The following is a 27,775-nucleotide window of genomic DNA, read 5'->3' as shown; positions in this document are numbered from 1 at the left end:
GGCTGAAAGATAAATGGGAGGGGGCGGGGGCGGGGTTTGGGGGAAGGTAGCTGAGAAAGCGATAGGTGGACAAAGGTGAGGCAGAAGGTGATAAGGTGGAGTAATGGACAGGTCTGGAGGGCAATGCCGAGTTGGAAGCTTGGGACTGGGATAATGTGGGGGAAGGGGAAATGAGGAAGCTGTTGAATTCCACATTTATCCCATGTGGTTGCAGAGCCCAAGGTAGAATACGAGGCGTTCCCCCTCCACGCATCGGGTGGTAACGGTTTGGCGGGTGGAGGAGGACCAGGACCTGCATTTCCTTGACGAAGTGGGAGGGGGAATTGAAATGTTCAGCCACGGGGCGGTGAGGTTGGTGGGTGCGGGTGTCCCAGAGATGTTCTCTGAAACGATCCGCAAGGAGGCATCCTGTCTTATCCTAGTTATGGATGTGGCCCGTGTGATACTGCTAAATGATAACCAGTAGCTGTGATCATGTTATCAATTTTTAACAAAAGATTCTAACCATGATAATTAAAATAGAAACTAAGTACTGAATCTTAGCCGGAATTGTCTTAAGTGTCATTCTTGTTGAGTTTCACTGGGGATTTCTCTTCATGCATCCTAATGAGTTTTCAGATATCATTGTCCCAAACATGCTTCATTAACCATGCACTGTGCTCCAATGACGCTCTGCTTATCTGATTTTCCCACTGGCTGTAGGCAGATGTACTTGCCTCTGGCAGGACATCCTGGGATTCCTGGTCCTGGCACCAATTTTAAATAAGCTGTTATACACTTCGTGCAACGCTGCAGGGCCAAAGTTATTCAGCATGGTTCATGAGACTTGACCCAAATATGACAAATAAGGGAACGTTGGTGCCCCGCTCTATGAACCTGGAAGTCCTCTTGAACAGGTGTAAAATAGGGCCATCTCCTTCCACCAGGACCAACAGAAAATGCCACAACACCAAACCCTGCCAACCTTGTCCAAGATTGACACCCAGGTAAGTACAGTGTGAGCTATCATAGGAATGCCCAGCAGTCTAGGAAGAAAGACAATAACTACCTCCACTCCACTAGGGGAAGTGTCACCATCTTCTCTCTGCTACCTCACACTCTATCTCTATCAGTGCACCCATCTTCCACCAAGGCTCTATCACTCTTACTATTATATGCTGTCACTACTCAATCCCCCATGCTTCTAACCCTGCTTGGCCCCTGCACTGCCTGCTCACTTACTCAGAGCACCTTACCCCTTTTCTCCAACCTGAAACTGCACTAGTATCTGTGCCAGACATTTCCATCTCATTCAATATTTCCCCTTTTGTCTCATTCAAGAAGAAAATGGCCCATAATAGGGCCACAAGAACCAGAATGGGAGGTGGGTTGTCCAACATTTGGCTCCTAACCATGACCACTCCAATGAAAATGTAGAAACATTTATGTCCTGGTGACCAAGTAAGAAGCACGGTCCATTACTCAACCATTATTCCTATTGTGAATGTAAACTTAACATGTCCAAAGTTTACCTTTGTTTGCAGTGCATCCTCTCCTTTGTCTCCTGCAAGTATGAGTGGCATTAGCATAATATCATGGCCAAGAAGATGGTGCTGCAAGGCATCCCCCTGAGAAGCACCAGCAAAACTGTCTCCTGCATGCCTCCCAGCAGCTCTGATAATGACTCCCTGGTTGAAACATTGGCTAGATTAGAGTTGGGAGCACCTGCTGGTGAGCATATCACTGCCATGTCACCACAGCTTGTTCACGAAAATATGCTGCTGTTCCCTGGTCCTGGCAGAGTCCAGGAACTAGCTAAACCCAGGTAGAGAGGACCCCATGGTGTCAGCAATTTATGATATGATTTATAAATAGATAGAGAAGCAACAGGCAGGTTTGTCAGGGGCACCAAGCAACCTGACATACAGGTTGCAGGACTGCAGAAATGTTATTGGGATCTTACCTTATCTCCATTCTGTCTGCCACACATAACCTAGGAGAAAGTGAGGATTGCAGATGCTGGAGTACCAGAGTTGAAAAATGTGGTGCTGGAAAAACACAGCAGGCTAGGCAGCATCTGAGGAGCAGGAGAATCAAGGGCTTATGCCCGAAATGTCGATTCTCCTGCTCCTCGGATGCTGCCTGGCCTGCTGTGTTTTTCCAGCACCACATTTTTCAACTCTGCCACACATAACCCTTAAGGCAAGACAGAGATGCTGTGAGCATTCAAGTAGGCACAAAGTAAGTGAGTTCACGCTTAAAGCAAATGAACATCCCTGAAATGCTTCCTGGTCCACTCTATGAAATGGATTCCAATCTCTGTGCATAAAGTCCTTGCAGTAGATTGTAATAAGCAATGCCTGTGTACTCTGAGGTACAGCATTTAAGTGCCAAACCATACTACAAGTGGATCAAAGATGTGCCATAATGAGGCTGGTATGTCAGATGTTGGGAGTGTTTGGTCACTGCTCATGAAGTGCATCCTGAGATGTTAGTGTCAGGAGTCCTAGGTGAAGGTCTAGAGGAGCAAGTGACTAGCTCGAATCACCTTTCTGATTTTTAGGCTGGGAATTCTCAGTCTCTAATTTGTATCCAGCAGGTGGAAGAAAGAGGAAACAGCATATTTATAGGCAAGTTAAAGTATCAATGAGATTTACTGCATGCAGATAGGATTCTCACTAGTGACAATATTGTCTCTTCACTCAACACTTGTTTGGAAAGTTAGACATTTTGCTGTTATATTAAGAAGATCCACACTGGATATCTCACCCTATTTTTCCAACTTTAGTTCTTGCTATTTTATATACATTGGTTTTTGATTGGATGTTCTCCTTTACCACCTTTGTTAACCGTGGTGCTTCATTCTTCTCACGGTCTCATGTTACTCAGACTAAATCATTGCCCAGCGTATGAAATATCTGCCAAGATGTCTGCTGCTAGTCATCTACTGACCATCTTCTCAGTCTGGTTTCCCAGCATACTTCAGACAATTCTCTTCATCCCTCTGTAACTTCCCTTATTTAAGTTGAGGTCACTGGTTTGAGACCCAAGTTGTTTACCCTCAAGCTGAATTTAAAATTCTACCCTGCTGTGATCTGTATACCTGAGGGATACTGCACCATGAGATCTGTTATTAATCCTGCCGCATTACATATCATTAGATCTAAAAAAAAAAGTTGGGTTCTGCAGTGTACTGTTCTAAGAAACAGTTCTGTGATGCACTCTACAAATTCATCCTCCATCTGATTTGTCCAATCCATATGCAGATTAAAATCACTCCTGACAATTGTAATGCTATTCTTCCATGCGACCATTGCTTCCTCATTTATACTTTGTATACCTCTAGGGAATTCTTTGGGGGCTATAGATGTTTCCTACCAATGAGTTCTTTCCCTTGCTATCCTTTATTTCCACCCAAACTGATTCCACGTTGCTACTTAACCATTGCACTGGTACCTTATTCTATTAACAACACCACCAACCTCATTTTTGCCTATTTTTCCAAAATATTAAGTACTTTTAAATATTGAGTTAATGTGAAACCATGTCGCTAATAGCTATCCAATCATATTCACTTATTTCTACTAGCGCTGTCAATTCCTCTATGTTGTTACAAATACGGCGTACATTCAGAAAAAGAGCTTTAATCCTTGACTTACTGCCATGACGACTTATTACCATGACTCCTTATTTTGGTTCTAATTTCTGCTGCACTCTTCTGCTTATATTTTCTGACCCTTCATGTCATGTTATCATTCACCTCTTCACTAATTTGCGTGTCTACTTTTACATTATTCAGTTTAAACTCCTCTCCCATTAATTAATTTAAAGCCCTACCTATTCAGCTCATTATGATTTGCCAGGGCACTAGTCCCAACATGGTTCAAATGAAGCCTAACCCAATGGAATACCACTCTCTTTCCCCAGTACAGGTGTCAGTGCCCCAAAAATCAGAATCCATTTCTCTCACACCAATCTTGCAAGCATTTACCTCTCTAATTCATTTGCCTTCACTGATTTGCATGTGGCTGAGATAGTAATCTTCAGATTATTACATTTTATTGTTCTGCTTTTAGTGATACCCCATGCTGTTCATAATCCCCCAACAGAACCTCTTTCCTAGTCTGATCTATGCCATTGATACCTACGTGGACTACAACAGCTTGATTGTTTCCCTCCGACTTCACATTTCTCTCCAGCTTAGAAGAGATGCCTTGAACCTTGGCATTTGACAGGTAACTTAACCTTTGGGAGTCAGTCTTTGCTTCAGAAAATTGCATCTATTCCCCTAACCATGCTATTCCTTATTATTATTAATGTTCTCCTTTTTACCCCCCTACTTGAATAGCACAGTATACCTCAGTGCTTTGTTCAGTTTGACTATCCTCTCTGCAGACTGTTCATTCATCCACCAAGGGGGAGAGAACCTCATACATTTTGAAGAAAGGCACTGTCTGAGGCTTCTCCAAATCTAAATTCTGGATTTCAATACCTGTCTCCCACCCAGTCACACTCTCCTGTCCTTGAACACAGACCAAATTAAGTATAGTTAAGGGGAAAGACTGTATCCTGAAAGTATGCTGATGTTAAAAAAATCACACAACACCAGGTTATAGTCCAACAGGTTTTTTTGGAAACACTAGCTTCCGGAGCACTGCTGCTTCATCAGGTGGTTGTGAAGCAGGACCATAAGACAGAATTTATAGCAAAAGGTTACAGTGTCATGCAACTGAAATGATATATTTAACAAACCTAGATTGTTGTTAAGTCTTTCATCTTTTAAAATGGGTTGCAGGTTTTGGTTCTTTAATATGTAAATCCCAGAACTTCTTTTACGTCACATTCTCAAGATAACTTAAGGTTGTATTACAAAAGTGACATCTCAAATCACGCAATGCATTAAAGGTGTGAGGTTAGAGTCTGTCTGCATCCCAATCTTGAGTCAGATTGGTTCTATTTCTAAAGTGGAACTTAGAAAATATTACATGGATTGACTGCCTGCAGATTGTGCATTTTATGAGCAAAATAGAATGTATCTACAAATATAACTCTGCAAATACAAATTAACCCCATAGACATATATGTGTGTGCACATGCAGGACAGAGAGAGAGAGACAGAATGTGCATTTGAGTGTGAGTGCACGTGAGAGAGTATGTCTGCGTGTGTGCAACCTTGGTAAAGTGTTTATGTGGGTGTGATGGGATATATGCCTGTGAGAGGGTGCCTGCTGGTGTGAGTGTGGCGGATGCATGTGTGTGTTTATGAGAGAGGGTCTGTGTGAGTTTGGGGGTGTAAGAGTGTGAATGTGTGTGTGCTTGTGTATGTGTCTGAGAGAGTGTATAATGCAGTGGGGTCACCTGTAGTGTGACATGAACCCACAGTCCCGGTTGAGGCCATCCTCATGGGTACTGAACTTGGTTATCAGCCTCTGCTCAGCCACTCTGCGTTATTGCCTGACCCAAAGTCTGCCTTGGAGGATGGTCACCCGAAGATCTGAGGCCGAACGTCCCTGTCTGGTGATCGTTGCATGATGTCCATTCATCGCCATTGTAGCATCTGCTTGGCCTTGCCAATGTACCATGCCTCAGGGCATTCTTGCCTGCAGTGTATGAGATAGACAACATTGGCTGAGTCACATGAATACCTGCCACGTACATGGTGGGTTGTGTCCTTATGTGTAATGGTGGCTTTCGCCGGTGTCAGTGTTTATAGTCTGAACTCCAGCTCAGCAACTCTGAGGCCAAGTTCCTCAACTAACCAACACTTATCGCAGATCACATCAGCTCCAACATATGACAACTACAATACATTGTCTGCCCAGCATCTCTCTTCTACGTAATGAATTAATTCAGATGTTAGATATTTTAAGAGAATTTCTTAACCAAACTCTTCAGCTGTAAGAACGTCTACTGATCAAAAGAGACACAGATGAAATATCCACCAACCAATTACTTACTTACCCATGATGTCTCACTTTGGCTTTGACAGGTAGAAACAGGTGAAGGAACTCTGTGTCACTAGTTTTTATTTCCCACTGTCACTGTCCTTCCTTATGCAGGTCTATTCTTCAGTCCACTTTGTAGTGATCCGACATTAATATTTCATTAAAATAGTGGGCACAGCAATTTCTTATAGCAAATACATCATGTCCAGATGGAAATATTTTCACCAATGTTTTTGTACTACATTTTTATATTGAATTTGTTCAAATAGAATAGAGTAAGCTTTAATTGTGTTAGTCAATTTTTGTTTTTTTTCAGCTGCGATCTACCAGAACAGTTACCCCATATTCCGTTTGGAACTCCACTAAGGGGATCAGTAATGTCTGATGAAAGGAAAGAACTATTGGAAAAAGCAGTTCATCGGCACTGGGAAAATGTAGCTGCCTTACAATTTCAGGTAAGTATTCCAACTGAAAATGTCAGTTTTCCTTGTGTTCATCATTTTGAGATAAAAACGGAAACTTATTTTTCTACCTTGCCTTGGGTTATCGACAATTTCTAATTCTTTTTAAGTGAAAACAACAGAAAATAATAAAATTTAAAAACCAAATGTCATCAGTAATTGCTACGTCTTGGACTGAAAGAATAACATTCAAATGCTAAATCTCTTCTAATTCTTTCCTTGAATATTATTAGTGGCATACAGTGCAATGGTGGGTGATTTTATTTTCAAGACAGGATTTTGTTTCCACAAGAAATTTGTGATGGTCACTCCTACCAATATCGTCACGGTCAGATAAAGCTGCAACAGGTAGATTTGAGGACAAGATAGAGTAGATGTTTTTCTCTGGCTTGCAGCTGAAGGGACATATGCGATTGCATGTCTACTGGAAAGGAAAAGTTGGTTTTGCTATCCAGAATAGGATTTTGTACACACTACCGGAATTCCCCAGTTTTATAAATGAAAGACTCATGATAATTCATCAACATCTCAGTTACATTAAAAAAAAATGTACTCCATTGTCAACACTTTTATGCTCCAATTCTTCATGCTAATGAAGATGTTCAGGAATAATTTTATTCTGACCTTGATGAATTCCTCACTGCCATCCCAAGAGTACAAAAGATTGTTCTTCTGGCCAGAATTTAGGATTGCAAGAGTTGGATCACGTATCCAATTTCAAAAATTGAAATTTTGGGAAAACCAGGGAAAGGCTATTGAAACCAAAAGAGAAAATGCTGGAAAATCTCAGCAGGTCTGGCAGCATCTGTAAGGAGAAAAAAGAGCTGACGTTTCGAGTCTAACTGACCCTTTGTCAAAGCTAAAAAAAGGGAGAAATAGGGAGATATTTATACTAGGCCGAGAGAAGGTGAGTCATGGCTCCAGAAGCAAAAGTAGCCATAAAGAGATTAATCGCCCTATAATCTCTCTATGCACTGTCATTATCACCTCTTTATTGCTACCTTTGCTTCTGGAACCAAGACTCACCTTCTCTCAGCCTAGGATAAATACCTCCCGATTTCTCCCTTTTTTTAGCTTTGACAAAGGGTTAGTTAGACTCAAAACGTCAGCTCTTTTTTCTCCTTACAGATGCTGCCAGACCTGCTGAGATTTTCCAGCATTTTCTCTTTTGGTTTCAGATTCCAGCATCCACAGTAATTTGCTTTTATCCAAAGGCTATTAAAATATTGTCCCCTTGCTAGAAAGTGTGTTCAGTGTGGTATCAATATAATTAACACATTTTATGGCAGATATAAAACTACTTGGAGGCTTCCTAGCTCTAAAGCATTAGTAGCTCCTCGATTATGTCATTCTTGGGTTAGAAATTTAAATGATGTTTGTACCAAGTGTTTATGATGAGGATTAATGCCAGAGGATGATCATAGACTTTTCAGTTGCTGATGCACATCGAACTCTCACCAACACATCATAAGACCCAAAATTCCAAGTGGATCGTTGCCCCGCCGCTGCAGAAGCTCATGTGCTGTTGTCAACCAACCAGGAAAAACTTACACATGTTCTTCTTGATGCCAGTTAATTAAACATTCAGGCAAAAGTATTGTGTAATCAACAACAATGAACTGAACACCACGTCCAGATGGCCAGGAAGTGTGTCCCTTTTCTCGACTTTCAAAGGGGCAATGCTCCAAGGGAGGACAAAGGGAATACTTCAACAACCTGCAGAAACCTTGCTTTGAGCATAGCAGCATTGGCATTAATGACTGGGAAGAGCTTGGTATCAATCTTTCCAAATGGAAAGAGTTTATCTATTATCAAATATTACATGACTCCAGATATTGGTGAGGATGTATACAGTATATACATTATTACGGTATGTTAATGACTTGGATGACGGAAGTAAATGTATTGTCACCAAGTTTGCATGACATAAAAATAGGTGGAAAGACAAGTGATGAGGATGACTGAGCCTGCAGAGGATATAAACAGATTAAGTGAATGGACCAAATCATGGCAGATGGGATATAAAATGGAAAACTATGAGGCAGAAGGAATTGAAGAGCTGAATATTATTTAAATTAAGAAAAACTGCAGAAATCTACAGCACAGAGGGATTTGGGAGTCCTAGTACATAAATAGTAAAAAACTAACAACAGAGTACAGTTGGTAAAAAGTAAGGCAAGAGGAGTATTGGCCTTTTATTTCAAAGAGAGTGCAATATAAAAGTGGGAAATTCTGCTAAAGGTGCACAAGGCATTGGTTGACCACACCTAGAACACTGTAAACAGATTTGGTCCTCACTATCAAAGAAAAATTTACTGGCATTAGAAGTGTGTCCAGTGAAGGTTAGTTTAGGTTGATCCCAGATATGAAGAGATTTTCTTATGAGGAGTGATTGAGGATGTGGGCTTGTACTTTTTGGCATTCAGAAGAATGAGAGGTGATTTTATTGAAACATGTAAGATTTTTGGGGCCTTGAAAGGGTAGATGCTGAGAAATTGTTTCCGCTTGTAGGAGAGTCCATAACCAGAGAGCATAATTTGAGGGCCAGGGGTCGCCTAGTTAGGTCTGGGATGATGAAAAATTTCTTCTGAGGCTGGTGAATCTATAGTGAAATTCTTTAGAGCATAAGACTGTAGAGGCAATGTTGTAGTGCATATTCAAGCCTGACGCATATTTTTTAATTAGTAAGGGAATCAAGGGTTGTAGAGAAAAGGCAGGAAAGTGGAATTGAGGATTATCAGATGATACATAATCTGGTTGAATGGAGGAGCAGACTTAATAGGCCAAATGGCTCACTTTGGTTCCTACATTTTGTGATTCTTGGAGGATTTTGAAAGATTGACAGGCCTTTATTGTTTTCAGTGCCTAGGTTGATGTCAGATGGTCTGTCCAGTTGTATTTGTATTCAAATTTTCTATCACAATTCGGTACTATTGAGTCACTTGCTGAACTATTCAGGAAAGCTGTTATACATCTGCAGTGATCTGGAGTCATATCAGCCGGATCAGGTCGAGATGGCAAAAATGCTACCCTGAAGGATATCAGTGAACAGATGGACCTTTATGACTGAATTTATTTAAATAATTATTGTCACATATACTGAGATACAACGAAAAGTATTGTGGGCGGCACGGTGGCACAGTGGTTAGCACTGCTGCCTCGCAGCGCCAGAGACCCGGGTTCAATTCCCGACTCAGGCGACTGACTGTGTGGAGTTTGCACGTTCTCCCCGTGTCTGCGTGGGTTTCCTCCGGGTGCTCCGGTTTCCTCCCACAGTCCAAAGATGTGCAGGTTAGGTGAATTGGCCATACTAAATTGCCCGTAGTGTTAGGTAAGGGGTAAATGTAGGGGTATGGGTGGGTTTCGCTTCGGCGGGTCGGTGTGGACTTGTTGGGCCGAAGGGCCTGTTTCCACACTGTAATCTAATCTAATCTAATCTAATCTATTGTCTTGCATGCTAACCAGACAAATCATACCTTACATAAGTCCATCAGGGTAATGTTATAGCTACAGAGAAAGTGCAGAGAAAGATCAATATGAGCTGGAAGAATCTGTTCTTGAATCTGTTGATACATGTTTTCAAACTTTTGTATCTTCTGCCCGATAGAAGACAGTAGGAGAGAGTATAACCGGGTTGAGAGGGGTCTTTGACTACCTTGGCTGCTTTCCCGAAGCAGCGGGAGGTGTTGACAGAGTCAATGGAGGGAAGGCTGGTTTTTTTGATGGATTGGGCTGCGTTCACAACTCACTGTAATTTCTTGTGGTCTTGGGCAGAATAGTTGTCATACCAAGCTGTGATGCAACGGATAGGATGCTTTCTGTGTTGCATGTATAAAAATTGGTAAGTGTCATTGTGGACATGCTGAATTTCCTTAGCCTTCTGAGGAAGTAGAGGCATTGGTGTGCTTTCTTGACTGTAATATCAACATGGATGGACCAGGACAGATCATTGTTGATATTTACTTTGAGGAACTTGAAGTTCTTGACCACCCCCACCTCAGCACCTTGATTCGGACAGGGCCGTGTCCTCTACTCCACTTCCTGAAGTCGATGATCAGCTCCTTCATTTTGCCAACATCGAGGGAGAGATTGTTGTCTTTACACAATGTCACTAAGCTATCCATCTCTTTCCTGTCCTCTGTATCATCATTATTTCAGTTCTGACCCACTACAGTGGTGTCATCAGCAAACTTGTAAGTGGAGTTCGAGCTGAATTTGGCCACACGGTCATGAATGTATAAGGAGTATAGTAAGGGGCTGAGTATGTAACCTTGGGGTCGAGAGTGTGTTGCTGGAAAAGCACAGCAGATCAAGCAGCATCCGAGGAGCAGGACAATCGTTGTCTTGGGCATAAGCCCTTCATCAGGAATTTTCCTGAGTATGTAACCTTGTGGGCACCAATGTTGAGGATTGTTGTGGAGGACTATTCTTACTGCTTGCAATCTATGGATCAGGATGTCAAGGTGCACAATAGGGTGAGAGTCCTACGTCTCTGAGTTTTTGAAATGAGATTGATTTGTAATTATGGTATTGAAGGTAGAGTTAAAGTCAATAAATGGAAGTCTGACATAGGTGTCCTTGTTATCCAGATGTTTCAGGGAGGAATAGGGCCAGGGATACAGGCATCTGTCGTGTCCTATTGTGATGGTAGACAATTGATCAAGGCAATCCAGGAGGCTTGAGCACTTCCTGACCTCTCCGCCCCCACTCCAGTCTGACCTATCACCCTCACCTATCGCATTTCTGACGCCCCTCCCCCAAGTCCCTCCTCCCTACCTTTTATCTTAGCCTGCTGGACAAACTTTCCTCGTTCCTGAAGAAGGGCTTATGCCCGAAACGTCGATTCTCCTATTCCCTGGATGCTGCCTGACCTGCTGCGCTTTTCCAGCAACACATTTTCAGCACATCATAATGGATGTCAGAGCCACCAGTCAATAGTCATTAAGACACGTTGCCTGATTTTTCTGTGGAACTGGAATGATAGTGGTCTTCTTGATGCAGTTAGGAACCTCATATTGAAGTAAGGAGAGGTTTAAAATGTCTGCAAATACTCCTGCTGCTTCCAGGGACTTCATTCCAGGCCAGCCATTTTCCAGGGGTTCATCCACAGGAAGACCAATCTGCCATCTGTGGTGGTGAGCGTAGATCCTGGTGCACCCAAGGTTGTCAGGGCACGTAACATCATTTCGCTGACCTTCTGTTCAAAATAAACATAGAATTCATTGAGGTCATCAGAGAGGGATGCATTGTTGTCAACGATTCTACTCAACTACGCTTTGTGCCCTATTATATCATGTAAGCCTTGCCACATTTGATATGTTTGTGTGGTTAGTCTGGGACTGTAGTTTAATCTGGTATTGTCTCTTGGCATCCCTGATGGCTTTGTGAAAATTGCACCTAGATTTCCTGTAAAGGACAGAATCACCTGACTTGAGTGTCTCAGACCTGGACTTCAGTAGGGAATGGATCTTCCTGTTCATCCATGGTTCTGGTTGGGGAACACTCAGATTGACTTCTTTGGTGTGTCATCGTCTACATTCTTACTGATGAAGTCTGTGATGGTGGTGGCATACTCATTTAGGTTGTTTCCTGAATCCTTGAATGTGGACCAGTTCACATTCTTGAGGTTGGCCTGATTTAAGTCACCAGCTACAATGACCTCTGAGTATTCCCTCTCACTTCTGCATGGGGTGGGATTTAAATTGCTGTCAGGATAGCAGAAGTAAACCACTGTGGCAGATTGTAAGGACGGCATCTCACCATTAGATATTCTAGGTCTGGGGAACTGTAACTCACAAGGATTGTCATGTCTAAGAACCAAAAGGCGTTGATCAGGAGGCAGACCCCTCTGCCCTTTGCCCTGACTGAGGACACTGTGCAGTCCATCTGGTGGATTGAGAAGCCCTCAGGTCGTAAGGCACAGTCAAATGAAGCAGGAGTGAGCTATGTCTCTGTAAAATAGAGCACACAACAATCTATCAATTTGGTTTTTACATCAATGAAATGTCAATTAAATTCCTCCAGCTGCCAGGGTGGCTTTGAAAGTCTGTCTCCTGGCATAATATTTCCATTATGCTACACTTCTACAACCCAATAAGTTGTTCAATGGGCAGAAGACAATGGATGAAAAACAAAACTGACAGACCTGAGCTTGCCTTTGCACATTCTGTATGAGGAGGATAAAATTGTACTGTAATCATTGATAATTTAACAGGCTCATTGGCATTACATAATAGATGGGGATTAAAACACGAGGCCACATAGTTAAGAAGGCATACAGTGTGTTAGCTTTTATTGGTAGAGGGATTGAGTTTTGGAATCATGAGGTCATGCTACAGCAGCCGCACTTGGAGTATTGCATACAGTTCTGGTCACCACATTATAGGAAGGATATGGAAGCTTTGGAAAGGGTTCAGAGGTACTAGGATGTTGTCTGGTATGGAGGGAAGGTCTTACAGGGAAAGGCTGAGGGACTTGAGGCTGTTTTCATTAGAGAGAAAGGCTGAGAAGTGACTTAATTGAGACATAGATCATCAGAGGGTTACATAGGGTGGACAATGAGAGCCTTTTTCCTGGGATGGTGATGGCGAGCATGAGGGGACATAGCTTTAAATTGAGAGGGATAGATACAGGACAGATGTCAGAAGTAGTTTCTTTGCTTAGAGTAGTCGGAGCGTGGAATGCACTGCCTGCAAATGCAGTAAACTCACCAACATTAACAGCATTTAAATTATCTTTGGATCGACATATGGATGAGAATGGAATAGTGTAGGTTAGATGGGCTTTAGATTGGTTTCACAGGTCGGTGCAACATCAAGAGCCAAGCTGTAATGTTCTATGTTCTATATTCACAATTTTGCTGTGCCTCCATAACTGACATAGTGTGGGAATTATGAATTCCCAAGATTTCGATGATCAGGCAATTTATCCAAAATGTGGGATATCTCTGTATGGTCATATCCTGGCCACTGCTAAAGAGTGGGAGATTTTTTTCCAAAAAGGTTTGTCATGCTTGCTAACTTTCAACCATTATTTACTGTTTGTTTATTTATCCAGTTTGTCTTTTTTCTACTCTTTTGTAAAGTGCTTCTGGACATTTCCCAAGTTAATCGTAGTTTTATTTAGTTGTTGTTATTTTGCAACCTGCATGAAACAGAACATATTACCAGTGAAAGCCCAGCTGTTTTATCATTGACTTAAAGCATTTCAAGGTGATTTACAATAAATTCTAATTGACTTACAGAAAACCTCTCCAATCAAGCCCTTAACATTCAAATTGCCACCAGACTTACACAGGAAGTCTATTTCTAAGGTAATTCTAAATACCTGCATAGTCTTAATGCAATAGTCATATATGTAATTATACCAATTTCCTGCAAATACTTTTTTTTAATTTCTTCATTTTGTACAGCTGATTTCTTTAAACCTGTATAGATAAAATAACCAGATTTTTGGGTGGTGGTTAAAATAATTTCAGAAACCTTAACTGCTATATCAGCATATTTTGCTAAATTTGTTATGCATGTGATTATGTGCACTGTATTTTTAAGTAAACGTTTTTTTATAAAATGTCATCATTATCTGCATATACCTGGCAACTTTGCTTATAAGCTGCAGAGAAGAAACGCTTCTAAGAATATAATGTGAATCTTTGTTTATTTTAACAGGACATTGCTTCCTCAAAATCTAATCCATTCCCTTTACCTTTTTCCACTCGAAAAAGACGACTTCCATCTTTTTCTACCAAACATAACAGAAGGTCAGAATCTTCAGAAAGCATTCCCTTGTCCCAGACCAAATGCTACAAATCATCAAGAAATGGGAAAACATTAAGAATCAATGGAAAATCTAGATCCGCTCCTGTAAGCTTGGAAAAACAATCCTACAGTTCTGTGAATTCTACTGAAGAAGAAGCTATTGTGAAGACGCTCCTGGTAATATAACTTATACATTGATATTTTTAATTGGCCTGTGCTTCACTGTGGCCATTCTGACAGCAACTCTCAATGGAGATTACTGGCCACTGATCCAGATCGAGGCGATCCTTGACATCCATCTGATCAGTGGTGCAAATAACTCTCATTCAATGTAAAACTCAACACCACACAGCTTCAATGGAGCATCAGACCAACTAGTTACTAAATTTGGTGCCCTCTTTGGTTTGTCAGACAGCCAATCTGTGCCCACTACTGCTACTGGAAAACTTGCCTAATTACAGTCTGTCAGGAAGCCATCCCAAAATGGCGTCATGCTCTTTTCCCATCTCCAAGCTTCCTAAGCAATTCCTAGAAGCCACAAAAGTCTTGGCAATCCCAAAGACTAACAGTTATCAGGGCTACCCAGTGTAGTGCTATTTTCTATAATATCCTCTTTTTAACCATCTGGCTCATAAGTAGCATCACAACAGAAGTTCTACTCTACACCCAAACAATGAAAGTATTGACCACAACATAATTAGATTCAGTAAATCTTTCTTTAAATTTCACCAGTTGAACATTGACTGGAATTTTACATTGTTTGTAATTTATTGTACTTATTTGCAGCTTCCAGTTAATAAAGTCCACAGTGAAGATCCTGTACTGTTGAGCAGTAAGAAACTTGTTATTTTGTACTACCACTACTATGAATTGTATTGTCTTATTCAGGCCTTTCGAAGTTAACTTAAATATGCTTGTCTGTTGGCTCAATGTTTGGAGTAAAATAAAGGAGAGCCTGTAGTGCAGTAATATTGATGCTGGAATAATAATCCAGAAGCCTAGGCCACTGCTCTGGGAACATAGTTTCAAATTCTTCCATGGCAGCTGCTAAAATTTGAATTAATAAATCTGGAATTGAAACCTAGTCTTATAATAGCATGAAACTTTTGTTGGCTGGTGTAAATAAAAATCTGATTCAATAATCTCCTTTAGGGAGGGAAATCTACCATCCTTGCCTGTTCTACGCGTGACTCTGGGCCCACAGTAATGGCCCTTTGAAATGGGCCTAGCAAACTGTTTTATTCAATGGCAGTTAGGGATAGGTAACAAATGCTGACCATGCCAGTGACCACCACGTGGGGGGCATAGTTGGAGAGAGGGAATAAATTAATCTTTTAGAATAGGTAATTCTGAACATAATAATCAAGTACCAGTGGTGGTATTGTTTAAAGATGTTTCAAGTGAATGTCTGAAACATGATGAAATAAAACCTGTTCCGTGCCTTTTACGCTGAACAATTACATGTTTGATATTAGAAAGTGTATAGATTGCATCATTTTCAAATCCTGATTGACCAGTTTCAATTATTTCAATTGAAATCATTTGTGATCATCCTACTGGGGAGATGGTAGTTTGTGGTAATGATTCAGAAGCACAGATTAATATTCTGGGGGTATGGATTCAAATCATACCACTGCAGATAGTGGAATTTGCATTTCAAGAAATCCAGAATAAAAAGCCTAATGATGGCCATGTAACCACTGCTAAATACTGTAAAACCCATCTGGTTCCTTCATGTCCATATTAGGGAAGGACATTTACTGTCTTTACCTGGTCTCGCTATATGTGCTTCCAGACCTGAGTCTTAACTTCTCTCTGGGCAATTAGGAAGGGACAATAAATGTTGGCCTTGCCGGTGACACTTACATCTTGTGAATGAGGATGACCTGTGGGTTTCAATAGAACTTTGTAGGACTGTTGGTTCTGTCAGTGTGATTCACAAATGCTTTGGCGATTTTCTGAGAATTTGCAGGCACGTGTGGTTTTCAGGTGGATTGCAGGAAATGTGGGAGTTTTGGGAGGGATTGGCAGCTCATATTTTTGAGGGATGTGTTGTGAGACAGAGCTTTCAGAAGGATTGCAGATGTGTTTGAAATTGAAAGATAGTCAGTACAGGTGAGCATTCTAAGGTTTTTGAGGGTTTTTTTCAATGTAAATGTTTTTCAGTGTTGGGTTGTGGTCATCTTCCCATAGCTGGATTCACTTGGACAGAGGGAGGTGACAGCTTTCGGAGATGCCACTATCCCAATTAAGTTGCCTCCCACCTTCAGGCTCACCACCTTCAGAACCAGATGAGTCCATCACATGAGATAAATCAAAATTGACTTTGAAAAGTTTACATGGTGAAATCAGCCCAAAGAAACATGAGAACTTCTCATTTAGGACTGACTACTGTTTTATTCTGAATCAAGAGCACTCTAGAGATGTCTATGAATTAGTTGCAAACGTTGGAGTTGTCAGTAATGCAAAATCCTGTATCACTACCTGTGAGTGGTGCACCATTTTTAAAATCACCTGCATATGTGATAATCAATGTATACTCATTAAATTATAGGTGACTACATGGCACAAGCATTAGTAAAGAAGGAACCTCTGAAGGATGGAGTTAGTGTTGAGTCCATGTGTTTCCATTGGGAAGTAAAGGAAAATATAATAGTTTCTTCTGGTAGTGAAAGGTGAGCAAATTGTCAAGCTTTTAAGATAATGCAACAGATTGGGGATGGACATACATTCAATGTATTACAATCTTAACATTTTTAATGGAAACTTTAAATATTTATGCATTCCACTTTGAGTTCACATTTTTTAAAAAACCATATGTTAGTTATTCATACAAGCTATGTACTAAATATTTTCTTTCAATTGAATTTCTTTGCATCCAATTTTAAACCACGCTGCCGTCTCTGTTTACTTGATGTGATGAAAAGAGGATCACATGAATAGGAAAAGTGGCTGATTTTGTGTGATGGGTTTGTATTGTATACAGTCATCATGACAAAGTGCTGATTGAATTTTTTTTGTCTCTTTACTTGTAAAGTATAATACTGTAAATGGAAAAAGACTAATGTGTGAATGATCATCAAATGATTGAAATTTCACCATTTTGTTGACGGCACATTGATAATTATTCCTTAGTTTCCAGAGCAAATGTGTGCAGGATGGCAGTACTGGTGGCTCATTTTCTGCTCCTTGCAGCATAGCAGACCATGTATATATTAAAAAGCCTGGTATCAGTAATGAAACAGTAGAAGGAATTGTATCCAGTTTTCGGTAGGTTTTTTTTTAAAAGTTCCAATTTTTAAATTGCTCAAATAATGTCTCAAATTAAATTTCAATCTGTACCATCATTATTTCATATAAATAACCAAGTTTCAGGTATATATAAAGTGTTCCAAAAATCTTGTTTTTTGTCTCCCGAAGTGCTAACAAGAAAATTATACAATAATTCAGAACTTAAGTTAAACATTGAAGGTCCCACAACATAACTGATGGCATTTTCATATTGTACTTGATTTAATTAAACTATTGAATATTATATTTGTCACTCAAACAAAGCAAATAGGAGCAGGAGCATATTATGGTGAATTGGCTATGCTAAATTGTGTTCAGGGATGCGTAGACATTAGTCAGGAGAAATGTAGTGTAATAGGGTGGAGGAATGGATAATGATAAGATACTCTTTGAGGGTCAGTGTGGACTCATTGGGCCAAATGGCCTGTTTCCACACTGTAGGGATTCTATGATTCTATTATGTACCCCTTTGAGCATTCTCCAGTATTCAATAAGATCAAGTCCTGTCCTCTCCATAAATTCTACTTCATCATATTCTTGAATGAAAGAAAACATTTTCCAGGTGCTGGAAATCTGAAACAAATTAAGAAAATACTGGAGAATCTCACCAGGTCTGTCAGCGTCTGTGGAGAGAAAGAAATAAAATTAATGTTTCAAGTCTAATATGACTTCTTCAGAACTGAACAGAATAAAACCGAGTTAACTTGCTGCTAACCGTATTTTTGTCTTGACAGTTGCTACAAGGACTTCTATTCTTAATTTTATTTGTACCCTCATGTCTATCTATTTCAGTCTCTGAATATACTCAGTGATTCTACTGCTTTGTGGGGTAGGTGATTCCCAAGATTCACAACCCACTGCGCAGAAGACATTTCTCCTCTTCACGATCACAAATGACTGACATTTATCATGAGACTATAACCTCTAATATTGTCTTTTAAATAAATAATAGTTATCAGAAGAAATAACTAACAGAGGACTTTTTTTGATTGTAAAGGAATCTCCTGAGTCACTTCTTACCACCAAACTATCATATTTCAAAGGAGAAGCTTAATTGTATGGCAGCAGAAGAACTTGTTACTTTCCCCATTGTAAGTCTACTGTTATCAATTTACAGTGTATAACATATTACATTGAAAGAGACCAGCTTTCCATAATCAATTTCTATTGTATAGTGTTAAAAGTTAGTTTCTCTAGCCATTTTCTGTAGTATATATAAAAGTATTGGGGTTGAATCTTACATTTTTATTGCTGAGTGCGAATTACATCCAATCTTTTGGAGGAATTCTCACCATGAGGCCCAGTGAGATCTCTCATCATATCTTATCAAATACACCTCATTAACTACCCACCCTGTCTCTATGGATCTATCACATCCTGTTCTATCCCCATCTTGCCACATGCCTGCCATTTCCCAGACCAACTCCATTCTGGATATCTACCAAAGGACAGGCATCCAGTGCAGCCATGCCATCTTTGAGATGCTACTCTGCATGTGTACATTGGCAATCCAGCACTGTCCCTTACCAGCAACCTAATGGAACTGCAGCCAAAATAAAAGCATTCTCCCTATGGCACACATGGCTGACGCTCTCTCACACATACTACCCCATTCTCTCATTTAGTTGCCATTTAAACAACACCCATCATTTGCCTGTCCTTAGATGCCATCTGAGGCCTAGCTCTGAGGCCCCAGTACTTTTTCCCCAATGCCCACTGGTCATCTGTATGTTGCCATTGTCCTTAGAGGAACATCCCATGTAGGAAGGCATTTGGACAAATCCAAACATGAGTTTTATTGTTAGGCAGCAAAAGGTAACACAAAGGAAACAAATGCAGGCTGCAATTTGCAACAGTGTGATCTAAATTGCTGGCACTTCAACCTTGACTGTTCAAACATGGTCTTCAATACACAGTTAGAATCTACTAGAATTGTGTGTCAGTCAGGTTACGTCTGCCTGCTGGGGTCCAGACCTGAACTCCAAAATCCACAGGAGCACTTCCTCCTCCTTAATGTCCTTGTCCTTCTCCTCAGAAGTCAACTCGTTTCTCAGATCACATCACCCTCATTTCTGCTAGAATTATACAGAACACAGCATTCCAGGATGGTGCGACACACATGTTTAGGCTGTACTACCCGTGCCCAATCTAGGGTGCAAAATCTGACCATAAGCAGTCCCTATTATTTGCTCCACCACAGTCTAGCATGTAATACATGCATCGGTTTGGTCAAGGTCCTATGTCAACTGAGTAACCAACACACAACATGCAGAAGAGTGCATGCTGCACTCTAACCTCTTTCCCATCCTAGACTCACCTTAATCATTCCATTTTCCATTGCATTGCTTAGGGTCCATTGTTATACTTTCATGACCTATGATGTCTTTCATCACACAGCACCTTTGGAAATTCCACAAGTGATGCATTGCTTTTGGCTAGTACTCACCTCCTTTTAAGTCATTGCTGCTAACTCCTTCATTACTGAGATGACAGTGCTTAGTGAGCACCAATGACAAAGTTGCAATCCATCTTTAACCAGTGTTGACACAGAAGTATGTTCACTACAATGCATTGTGCTTGTGCAAAGAAATGTTTACAAATGAGATGAAGCAGGAGTTTGCAAACCCAAGTTTCATGTGTTTGCCCCTTTTGAATCCTCACATCCAGCAAACATGGATCCCATGTTTTTGCCCATCAAAGTGACATTGACATGACACATTCCGGGTGTTGTCCAAATGACTTTTTAGTTGCAGTTTTCAAGAGCAGCAAAGGATAGCAGAGAATACAGCTCATGATGGACATAATCAGCACCAGGCTCTGTCTGGTCACCAAGCAATACTACCCTCTGCCACCAAAAGCCTGCATACCCCTTTTACCTCACAGTACCCCAGAGGTCACTTTCATCTGCTGTCTAACAGGAAGCTTGCTACACTGCTTATCAAAAGCAGACAAGGCAACATGAGAGGCTCTTCCTGCCAAGACAGGCTTAATCAGATCTGTCATCGGATACTGACACAAGTCTCACGGTAGCCCACATTTCTCAGACCCCTTAAAATTTACCCATGTCTTTATAATCGCATGATGTGGAGGAGCCAGTGTTGGACTGGGGTGTATAAAGTTAAAAATCACACAAAACCAAACTCCACAGCTATTTGATGAAGAAGCAGTGCTTCAAAAGTTAGTGCTTCCAACTAAACCTGTTGGAATATAACCTGGTGTTGTATGATTTTTAACTTTATAATCTCAGACTAATGAGCCCAGCAATTAACTAAGGCGATGCCTATGAAAGGGACCTTTTGGGTTTCAAGAGAAAATACCTAATTAGCTTTCCATTAACAAGTCTCACAACAAATGGGGACTTTCTGAAGACATTCATTATACTGAGTGTGTTGGGAAATCCAGTAGAGTACATCTGAATTGAGTGGGGGAGGATGTAGCAGGAAGCCAAGCTTCCCTTCAGAAACAATTTTGTGAAGTTTCCATTTGCCATCTTGGCAAATGAACAATATTTAAAAATGCTTACTCTTTTAATTGATTAAAATTCTTTTTTCTTCAGGATCCAGATTAAGCCCTAATAGAGTCTTTTTCTCAATTCCAATCTTCAAATTGCACCATATATCCACCAACCAAATCCAACATCTCACTGAAAATCTAGCAAATGAGAATTTTGAGATTTATTGCCCTGCTCTTACCCTCACATTTGTGGTTATGCTGAGGGTGTGTGATGGTTCTCTTATTTGATACATAAGTTAATTGCACAAGTGAAAAATGTGAACTATATTGTACTAGTCAAGAAACATTAAAACAATCTTCTTAGAAATACCAGAAAGAAAATTTCAGCCTTTTTACCCACAATACCCTTACAGGTACTTGTACGTCAGTGAAGAGTTGCCACTATCTCCATATGATTACTCAGCTAGCAAAGGTTTATTTGGGTTCCAAATGACAAATTTCTGCGTGTTTGTTCAATGCAGTTTTCTTTAGTTAATGCCTTCTCAAGAAACCTAAAGCTGCGATTTCAACTCTTTATTCATTTGTGTTTACTAAACTTGTCTTCAATGGTGCATAAGATGTCTTGTTCATTGATACCACCGTAGCCTCCTTCTTCTGGGGCTTTCTTTTCACTAACACCTAAGTAAACTCAGAATTTTTCTGACTGCTGGGACACTATGTCACCTTTTGTTATAAAACCATAAGTTATCTTGAGAATGTGACTTAAAAGAAGTTCTGGGGGATTTACATATTAAAGAACCGAAACCAGCAAATCCATTCTAAAAGATGAAAGACTTATCTATGTATTAGGTTTGTTCAATATATATCATTTCAGCTGCATGAGACTGTAATCTTTTTCTATAAATTCTGTGTCTTATGGTCTTGCTTCACAACCACTTGATGAAGAAGCAGAGCTTCAAAATCTGGGGCTTCTAAATAAATCTGTTGGACTGTAACCTGGTATTGTGTGATTTTTAACTATTAGTAGCAGCATCTCTGCTGTTGTACCTCTTCCTCCTGCCTGAACCTGCTTCTAGCCCCTTTTTTTCTCTCTCTTTCTCTCTCTCTCTCTCTCTCTCTCTCACACTCACTCTCATAACACAACTCAAGTCAGCAAACCCTTGGCTTGTTAGTCATTTAGTGTAAATCACATGACTTCTGATAAAGACTGAACTCCTGTTCAAAGTTAACTTCTAACCTTTTAAAAAACAAGTCTCAAAACTGAAAGCAAAGATTGATCTTTCCTCCATTTTAGAGCCAAAATGCTCAAACTAGAATTAGATTACTTAGATTACTTACAGTGTGGAAACAGGCCCTTCGGCCCAACAAGTCCACACCGACCCGCCGAAGCAACCCACCCAAACCCCTACATTTACCCCTTTAACCTAACACTACGGGCAATTTAGCATGGCCAATTCACCTGGCCTGCACATCTTTGGACTGTGGGAGGAAACCGGAGCACCCGGAGGGGACCCACGCAGACGCGGGGAGAATGTGCAAACTCCACACAGTCAGTCGCCTGAGTCGGGAATTGAACCCGAGTCTCTGGCGCTGTGAGGCAGCAGTGCTAACCACGGTGCCACCGTGCCGCCCATGTTATGAACCTTCTTCATACTTCAAATCTGAATTGTGAAACAACATCTCTCCATGTATACATGGTTTTATTTTTAATAGTCACAAGAGATTCAAGAATCCCTTCCTATTTTGATTTTCATTTCCCCCTTCTGCGATCTTATCTTAAATTTTGAATTCTTGGGTTTTAAACTTTAATTTTAAACTTCACAAACTTTTAACTGTTTATTTGTTGGTTAGCTAACCATTGTGTGCTTATCTTTATGTAGCATCACTATTTTTTCAATTATGAGAAGAGTTTAAGAGAACGACTCCAATCTTCATCTGAAAATGTGATCACAAGAACTCAGGAAATGGAGCAGAAGCTACATCAGGCTGTAACAAAGCTGATAAAAATTAAAGAGAAGTTGAATATTTATCGACAGCTCACTGTGCAATTATTGAACAAGGTTCATACTGTATGTAAATCCTGAATACTTCTATTTATTTTCTCAAATTAGTAGTAATTGCATTAATTTGAAAGTATCTTTACTCCTGAACTCATGCAATACTAAAGGGGTAGGCAAATAAGGAAATTACGGATAGCAGGCAAGAACAGAAAGAAAGCGAATTAGTGATGATAAGTGCTAAAAATGATAAAATGGGAAAGTTGTGCTAAATGCAACCCATATAATGTAATAATTAGTCTAGGAGTACATGAGAATGGGTGACTCGTGTCATAACAGGACCAGCTGTGGGGTAGGTAAAAACAAAAATGAAAGGATGGAATCGGACTCTAAATTTATTGACTCAGTGTTGAGTACCAGAAGCAAGAGGGTCCCCAAGCAGAAGATGAGATGTTCTTTCTATTTGTGCTGAGGCTCGCTGGAACACTGCAGAAGGCCTACAATAGAAATATTGGCATGGAACATAGTAGTATGTTGAAGTAGCAGGCATCTGGAAACGCAGGGTCATTTTTGTGAACAGAGCATAGGTATTATACAAAATGGTCACCCAGTCTGTGTTTTTTCTCCTCGATCTAGAGCAGACCACATCATGAACAGAAAAATACAGCAGACAAAGGCGAAATTCCCGGAAAAACTCAGCAGGTCTGGCAGTATCAGTGGAGAGAAATCAGAGTTAACGTTTTGAGTCCCGTGACGCTGAGGAAGGACCCGAAGCATTAACTTTGATTTCTCTCCAGAGATGCTGTCAGCTCTGCTGGGTTTTTCCAGCAATTTCTGTTTTTGTTTCTGATTTCCAGCATTCCTATTATTTTTAGTATCTGTTTAGCTAACATAGTAGACTAGACTGAATAAAGTACGGGGAAATTACTGCTTCACCTGGAATGTTCGTCTTGGGCCTTGGATGGCGAGGAGAGAGGAGATAAACAGGCTAGTATTACACTTGATTTGGTGTTTCATCATTTGATAGTTTTTAGTACAGATTATTCTGCGATAACGCGTGTTTCGTCAACGCGCATTTGTTATAATGCAATTGACTAATTGGGGAAACTGTTTCTAAAGCATGAGCTTTTAAAACATGTGTTGGCTGCACTGTGATTGTATGGGAAGGTGTGATGGGTGTGTGAGGAGATTTTGAAAATCAAGAACTGTACCAGAATGTACCAGAAGGAAATGGTCCCTGTGGAATAATGACAAGTATGTGTCTGGTTGTGGATTCCCATTGGAGGTGACAAAAATTCCGGCTTACAATTTTTGGATGTGGAGGTTGATGAGGATGGTAAGTGAGGACCTGGGGAGCCCTATCATTGTTGTGGTAGGAAAGTGAAGGATGAAGACAAAAGATAGGTTGAACATGGCTACGGTGCTTGTCGACCACAGGAGTGGGGAATCGTCAGTTGAGGAAAATAATGGACATTTCTGAGGTGGAAGGTAGCATCAACAGAAAAGATAAAGGTGGAGAAACTGGGAGAATGGGACGGAGTCATTACAGGAAGCAAGGTGTGAGGATGTATAGTCAAGGTAACTGTGGTAGTCAGTGAGTTTGTAGTGTATATCTATGGATGGCCTATCCCCAGAAATGAAAACAGATGCTGAGGAAGGAAATGCAGGAATCAAATGGACCAGGTGAAGGTGAGGACAGGCTGGAATTTAGAAGGAAAATTGATCATTTTTTTCCAATTCCAAATGAGAGGGGGAAGCAGCACCAATGGTGTCATCGATGTTTTGTTTAGATTAGATTAGATTACTTACAGTGTGGAAACAGGCCAATCAGCTCAACAAGTCCACACCGACCCTCCGAAGAGCAACCCACCCAGACCCATTCCCCTACATTTACCCCTCCACCTAACACTACGGGCAATTTAGCATGGCCAATTCACCTAATTGGCACATTTTTTGGACTGTGGGAGGAACCCCATGCAGACATGGGGAGAGTGTGCAAACTCCACACAGACAGTTGCCTGAGGCAGAAATTGAACCTGGGTCTCTGGCGTTGTGCGGCAGCAGTGCTAACCACTGTGCCACCCACCATGTATTGGCGAAAGATGTGGAAAGGGATATGAATATGATTGGAACAAGAATGTTTCATACATTCAACAGGGGAAGAAGCTGCTTGACAGTTACCTTCCTCCAAATGCTCTGCTTAATTTTAATGAACCTAAGCTATGCTACAAACGTCGCAGATATTTCTAAAGGTCCAGTATTTCTTTTCCAGAATATATAATTATCCACTTAATATATAGAAAGTATGATTAATTAAAGTTGTAACAGAAAATCTTAGAGACAATTTACTAATTTTACAATCATATTACCAAACAATGCAATTCAAGTAGGTAAATATATGACCATACGGGTGGTTCTTCAAGAACATGATGATTGCATTGTTGTGCAAGCCCACATTATAGAAAAATTGCAATTTAGAAACAGCACTTAGTGTTGGCAATGTAATTGCATTACAGCCAACACAAGTTTTAAAAGTCCAGTGTCTCCAGTTTGTCAATTGCATTACAGTGAATTTGCTTTGACGAAACGTGCAGTATAGCAGAACGATCTGTACTAAAAATCATCAAAAGATAAAATACTAATTCACATGGAATTCATTTTGATGTATGTGAAAATATTCCAGAATATCTAAGAACATATAGGAATATTTAAGAATAGCTAGGAATAGAACATCCAACATTGAAAGTATAATTTACCTTAAAGCTCTGGACAAGGAAGATAACTTGCTCTGGTGAGAGAACATATCATTTGATCTGAAGGTTCCAATTACTTTTGTAATTATTTGTATTATTTGGATTTCTTCTTTCTTGCAAGTTGGCAAACAGCTGTGTAGGTTCCTCCCACTGTTTTTGTTGCTGTATCATTTAGCATTGTTTGTGAAGGTTCCTTTGTGAAGTTGTGAACATGTACCTAATCAATTTATTGTGATGGTTATAATCTTGTACAGATATCTTTTTCATCTCTCACTTATTCTTTTAATCTTAAGAATCCTTTGTCAACAATTTATCACTGAAGATGTTCCATTTGTGAGTGTTTTCTTATTATAGTTTCTATGATATTCATATAATAAGGATCTTTACCATCTCACATCAGTTGGGTGATTCCAGTATCCCACCAGTAATTAACGGCTTATTTTCATGGATATGTGCAGTATTGCCATTCTCTTTTCATATCTTTTTTGGTGATTAAACTATTGTTAATATTTTTGTGATGTTTATACTTGACTAATAATGTCCGTGTTGTCTCCATGTCCGTTTATTTCCTAATTTCAAAGCAGACCTTCCTGGCTTTTTTTCTCCTAGTTGCAAGAATATTTCATGTTTAACTCCTACATGAATCTTTATCTATTTGCAAGAATATTTCATGTTTAACTCTTACATGAATCTTAGTCTCTGTGTCCTATTTAATTAGTTGTACTTAGTTCTTAATCAAACCTATATTTGTAACCAAATATATTTACAACTGACTAAGCCAGCATTTATTGCCCATACCTAATTGCTCAGAGGACAATAAAAGTCAATACATTTGAGAGTTTAGAGTCACTTGCAGGCTAGGCCAGGTAGGGGAATGGCAGATTTCCTTCCTTTAAGGATATTAGTTGATCAGATGTTTTTTTTAAATGACAATGGTCAGTTGGTTACAACGTCTCCATTAGGCCAGTTTTGAATTCAGATTTCCCTATCTGTCCTGCTGGTATTCAAACCCAATACATTAGCTTGGGTTTGGATTACTAGTCCAGTGTCATTATGACTACACCATTCCCTGATTCTGAGTGCCAACAGTAGTGTCCAAAATCTGCTTTCTCCATCAGAAGTCAGGAAGTTCATGTACTCCAGTTTCCTAAATCGCAGTCCATCACTTGCTAATTAACTTTGGTGTACTGTATTTATTACCTCCAAATAACGTCAGCCCAGGAAAATTAGCTGCAATATGAAGAGAGTGAGAAGAACACTGTTTATGTCCGACATACATTTTAAATCAATTCATCTAAGTCGTGGCATTTGTGACTTTACAAATCAGTTTTACCAGCAGAATCACGCAATTGTGGGCGCATGCACTGCACTCTAGTGACAGTGCTGGCAAACACTTCTCTGACCTTTTGAGGTCAACTCTATTGATGTTTGCAGGGTCAGAGGAGTTAACAAACTTAAGTATTCTACACAGTCACCTGGACTGGCAAAGGTGTTTGGGAATCCTTTTGGAAAGGAATGATATTAAATGTAAAAATAAACCACGTACATTAGAGCTAAATTTGAATGTCATTTTTTTCTTGAAAGGTTTCATGTAATATTCTGATTTTTCTCTTTTTTTCAACAGCCAGTTACAAAGCAATCTGAAGATAACTGAATATTTGGAAGAGTTTCTCAAAACTTTGGAAGAGGAAACAAATCTTCAAATGCATTCCTTGGAATTTTTTTCCAGTTATTATCAAAGTGATTCATTTGATTAGCAAGGCTAAATAACATAAGCTAATATTAAGGATTGTCTTAAGTTCACGAATTTTCGAGACAAACACATTTAAGTCTCCAGCAGGAAGAAATGGAACAAAATCAATCCTTTTCTTTACAAATAATTTTTTTTTTATATCAGATAGGACCATTATATGACTCAAAAATATTACCGCTCTGCTGCTTTTCATCTTATTTTTCATGCTATTTGAATATGTGCTATATGAGTATGTCAAAATATTATATTTGTTTAAGTGTTTAATGGTTTAAATGTAAGACTTAGCCTAATCTTTGACTAGTAAAGCTCTGAATCATGTTGAAAGCTAGAATATTTCGTTAATCCACACTTACTGCCTGTAATTTTGTTAACTAAGGATAGCTGAA

General features: G+C 40.0%; 1 protein-coding gene across 1 annotated transcript; it reads left to right on the top strand.

Annotated features, from left to right (window-relative positions):
• Nucleotides 1-1,574: 1,574 nt before the first annotated feature.
• LOC148148527 (uncharacterized) lies at nt 1,575-27,290 on the top strand. The gene is made up of 9 exons (XM_087993195.1): nt 1,575-1,804; nt 6,241-6,379; nt 14,053-14,319; nt 14,929-14,974; nt 16,697-16,817; nt 17,278-17,412; nt 18,431-18,524; nt 22,767-22,955; nt 27,261-27,290. The coding sequence occupies exons 1-9, from the start codon at nt 1,575-1,577 to the stop codon at nt 27,288-27,290; spliced, it is 1,251 nt and encodes a 416-aa protein (XP_087849321.1).
• The last annotated feature ends 485 nt before the right edge of the window (nt 27,291-27,775 follow it).

The sequence above is a fragment of the Chiloscyllium plagiosum genome, unplaced genomic scaffold (genome assembly GCF_037043375.1).
Source record: "Chiloscyllium plagiosum isolate Xiang-an unplaced genomic scaffold, Cpla_swu_hap1 HiC_scaffold_12, whole genome shotgun sequence".
Taxonomy (NCBI): Eukaryota; Metazoa; Chordata; class Chondrichthyes; order Orectolobiformes; family Hemiscylliidae; genus Chiloscyllium; species Chiloscyllium plagiosum.
Note: the sequence above shows the minus strand (reverse complement) of the source record. Positions and strands in the feature narration are given on the sequence as shown.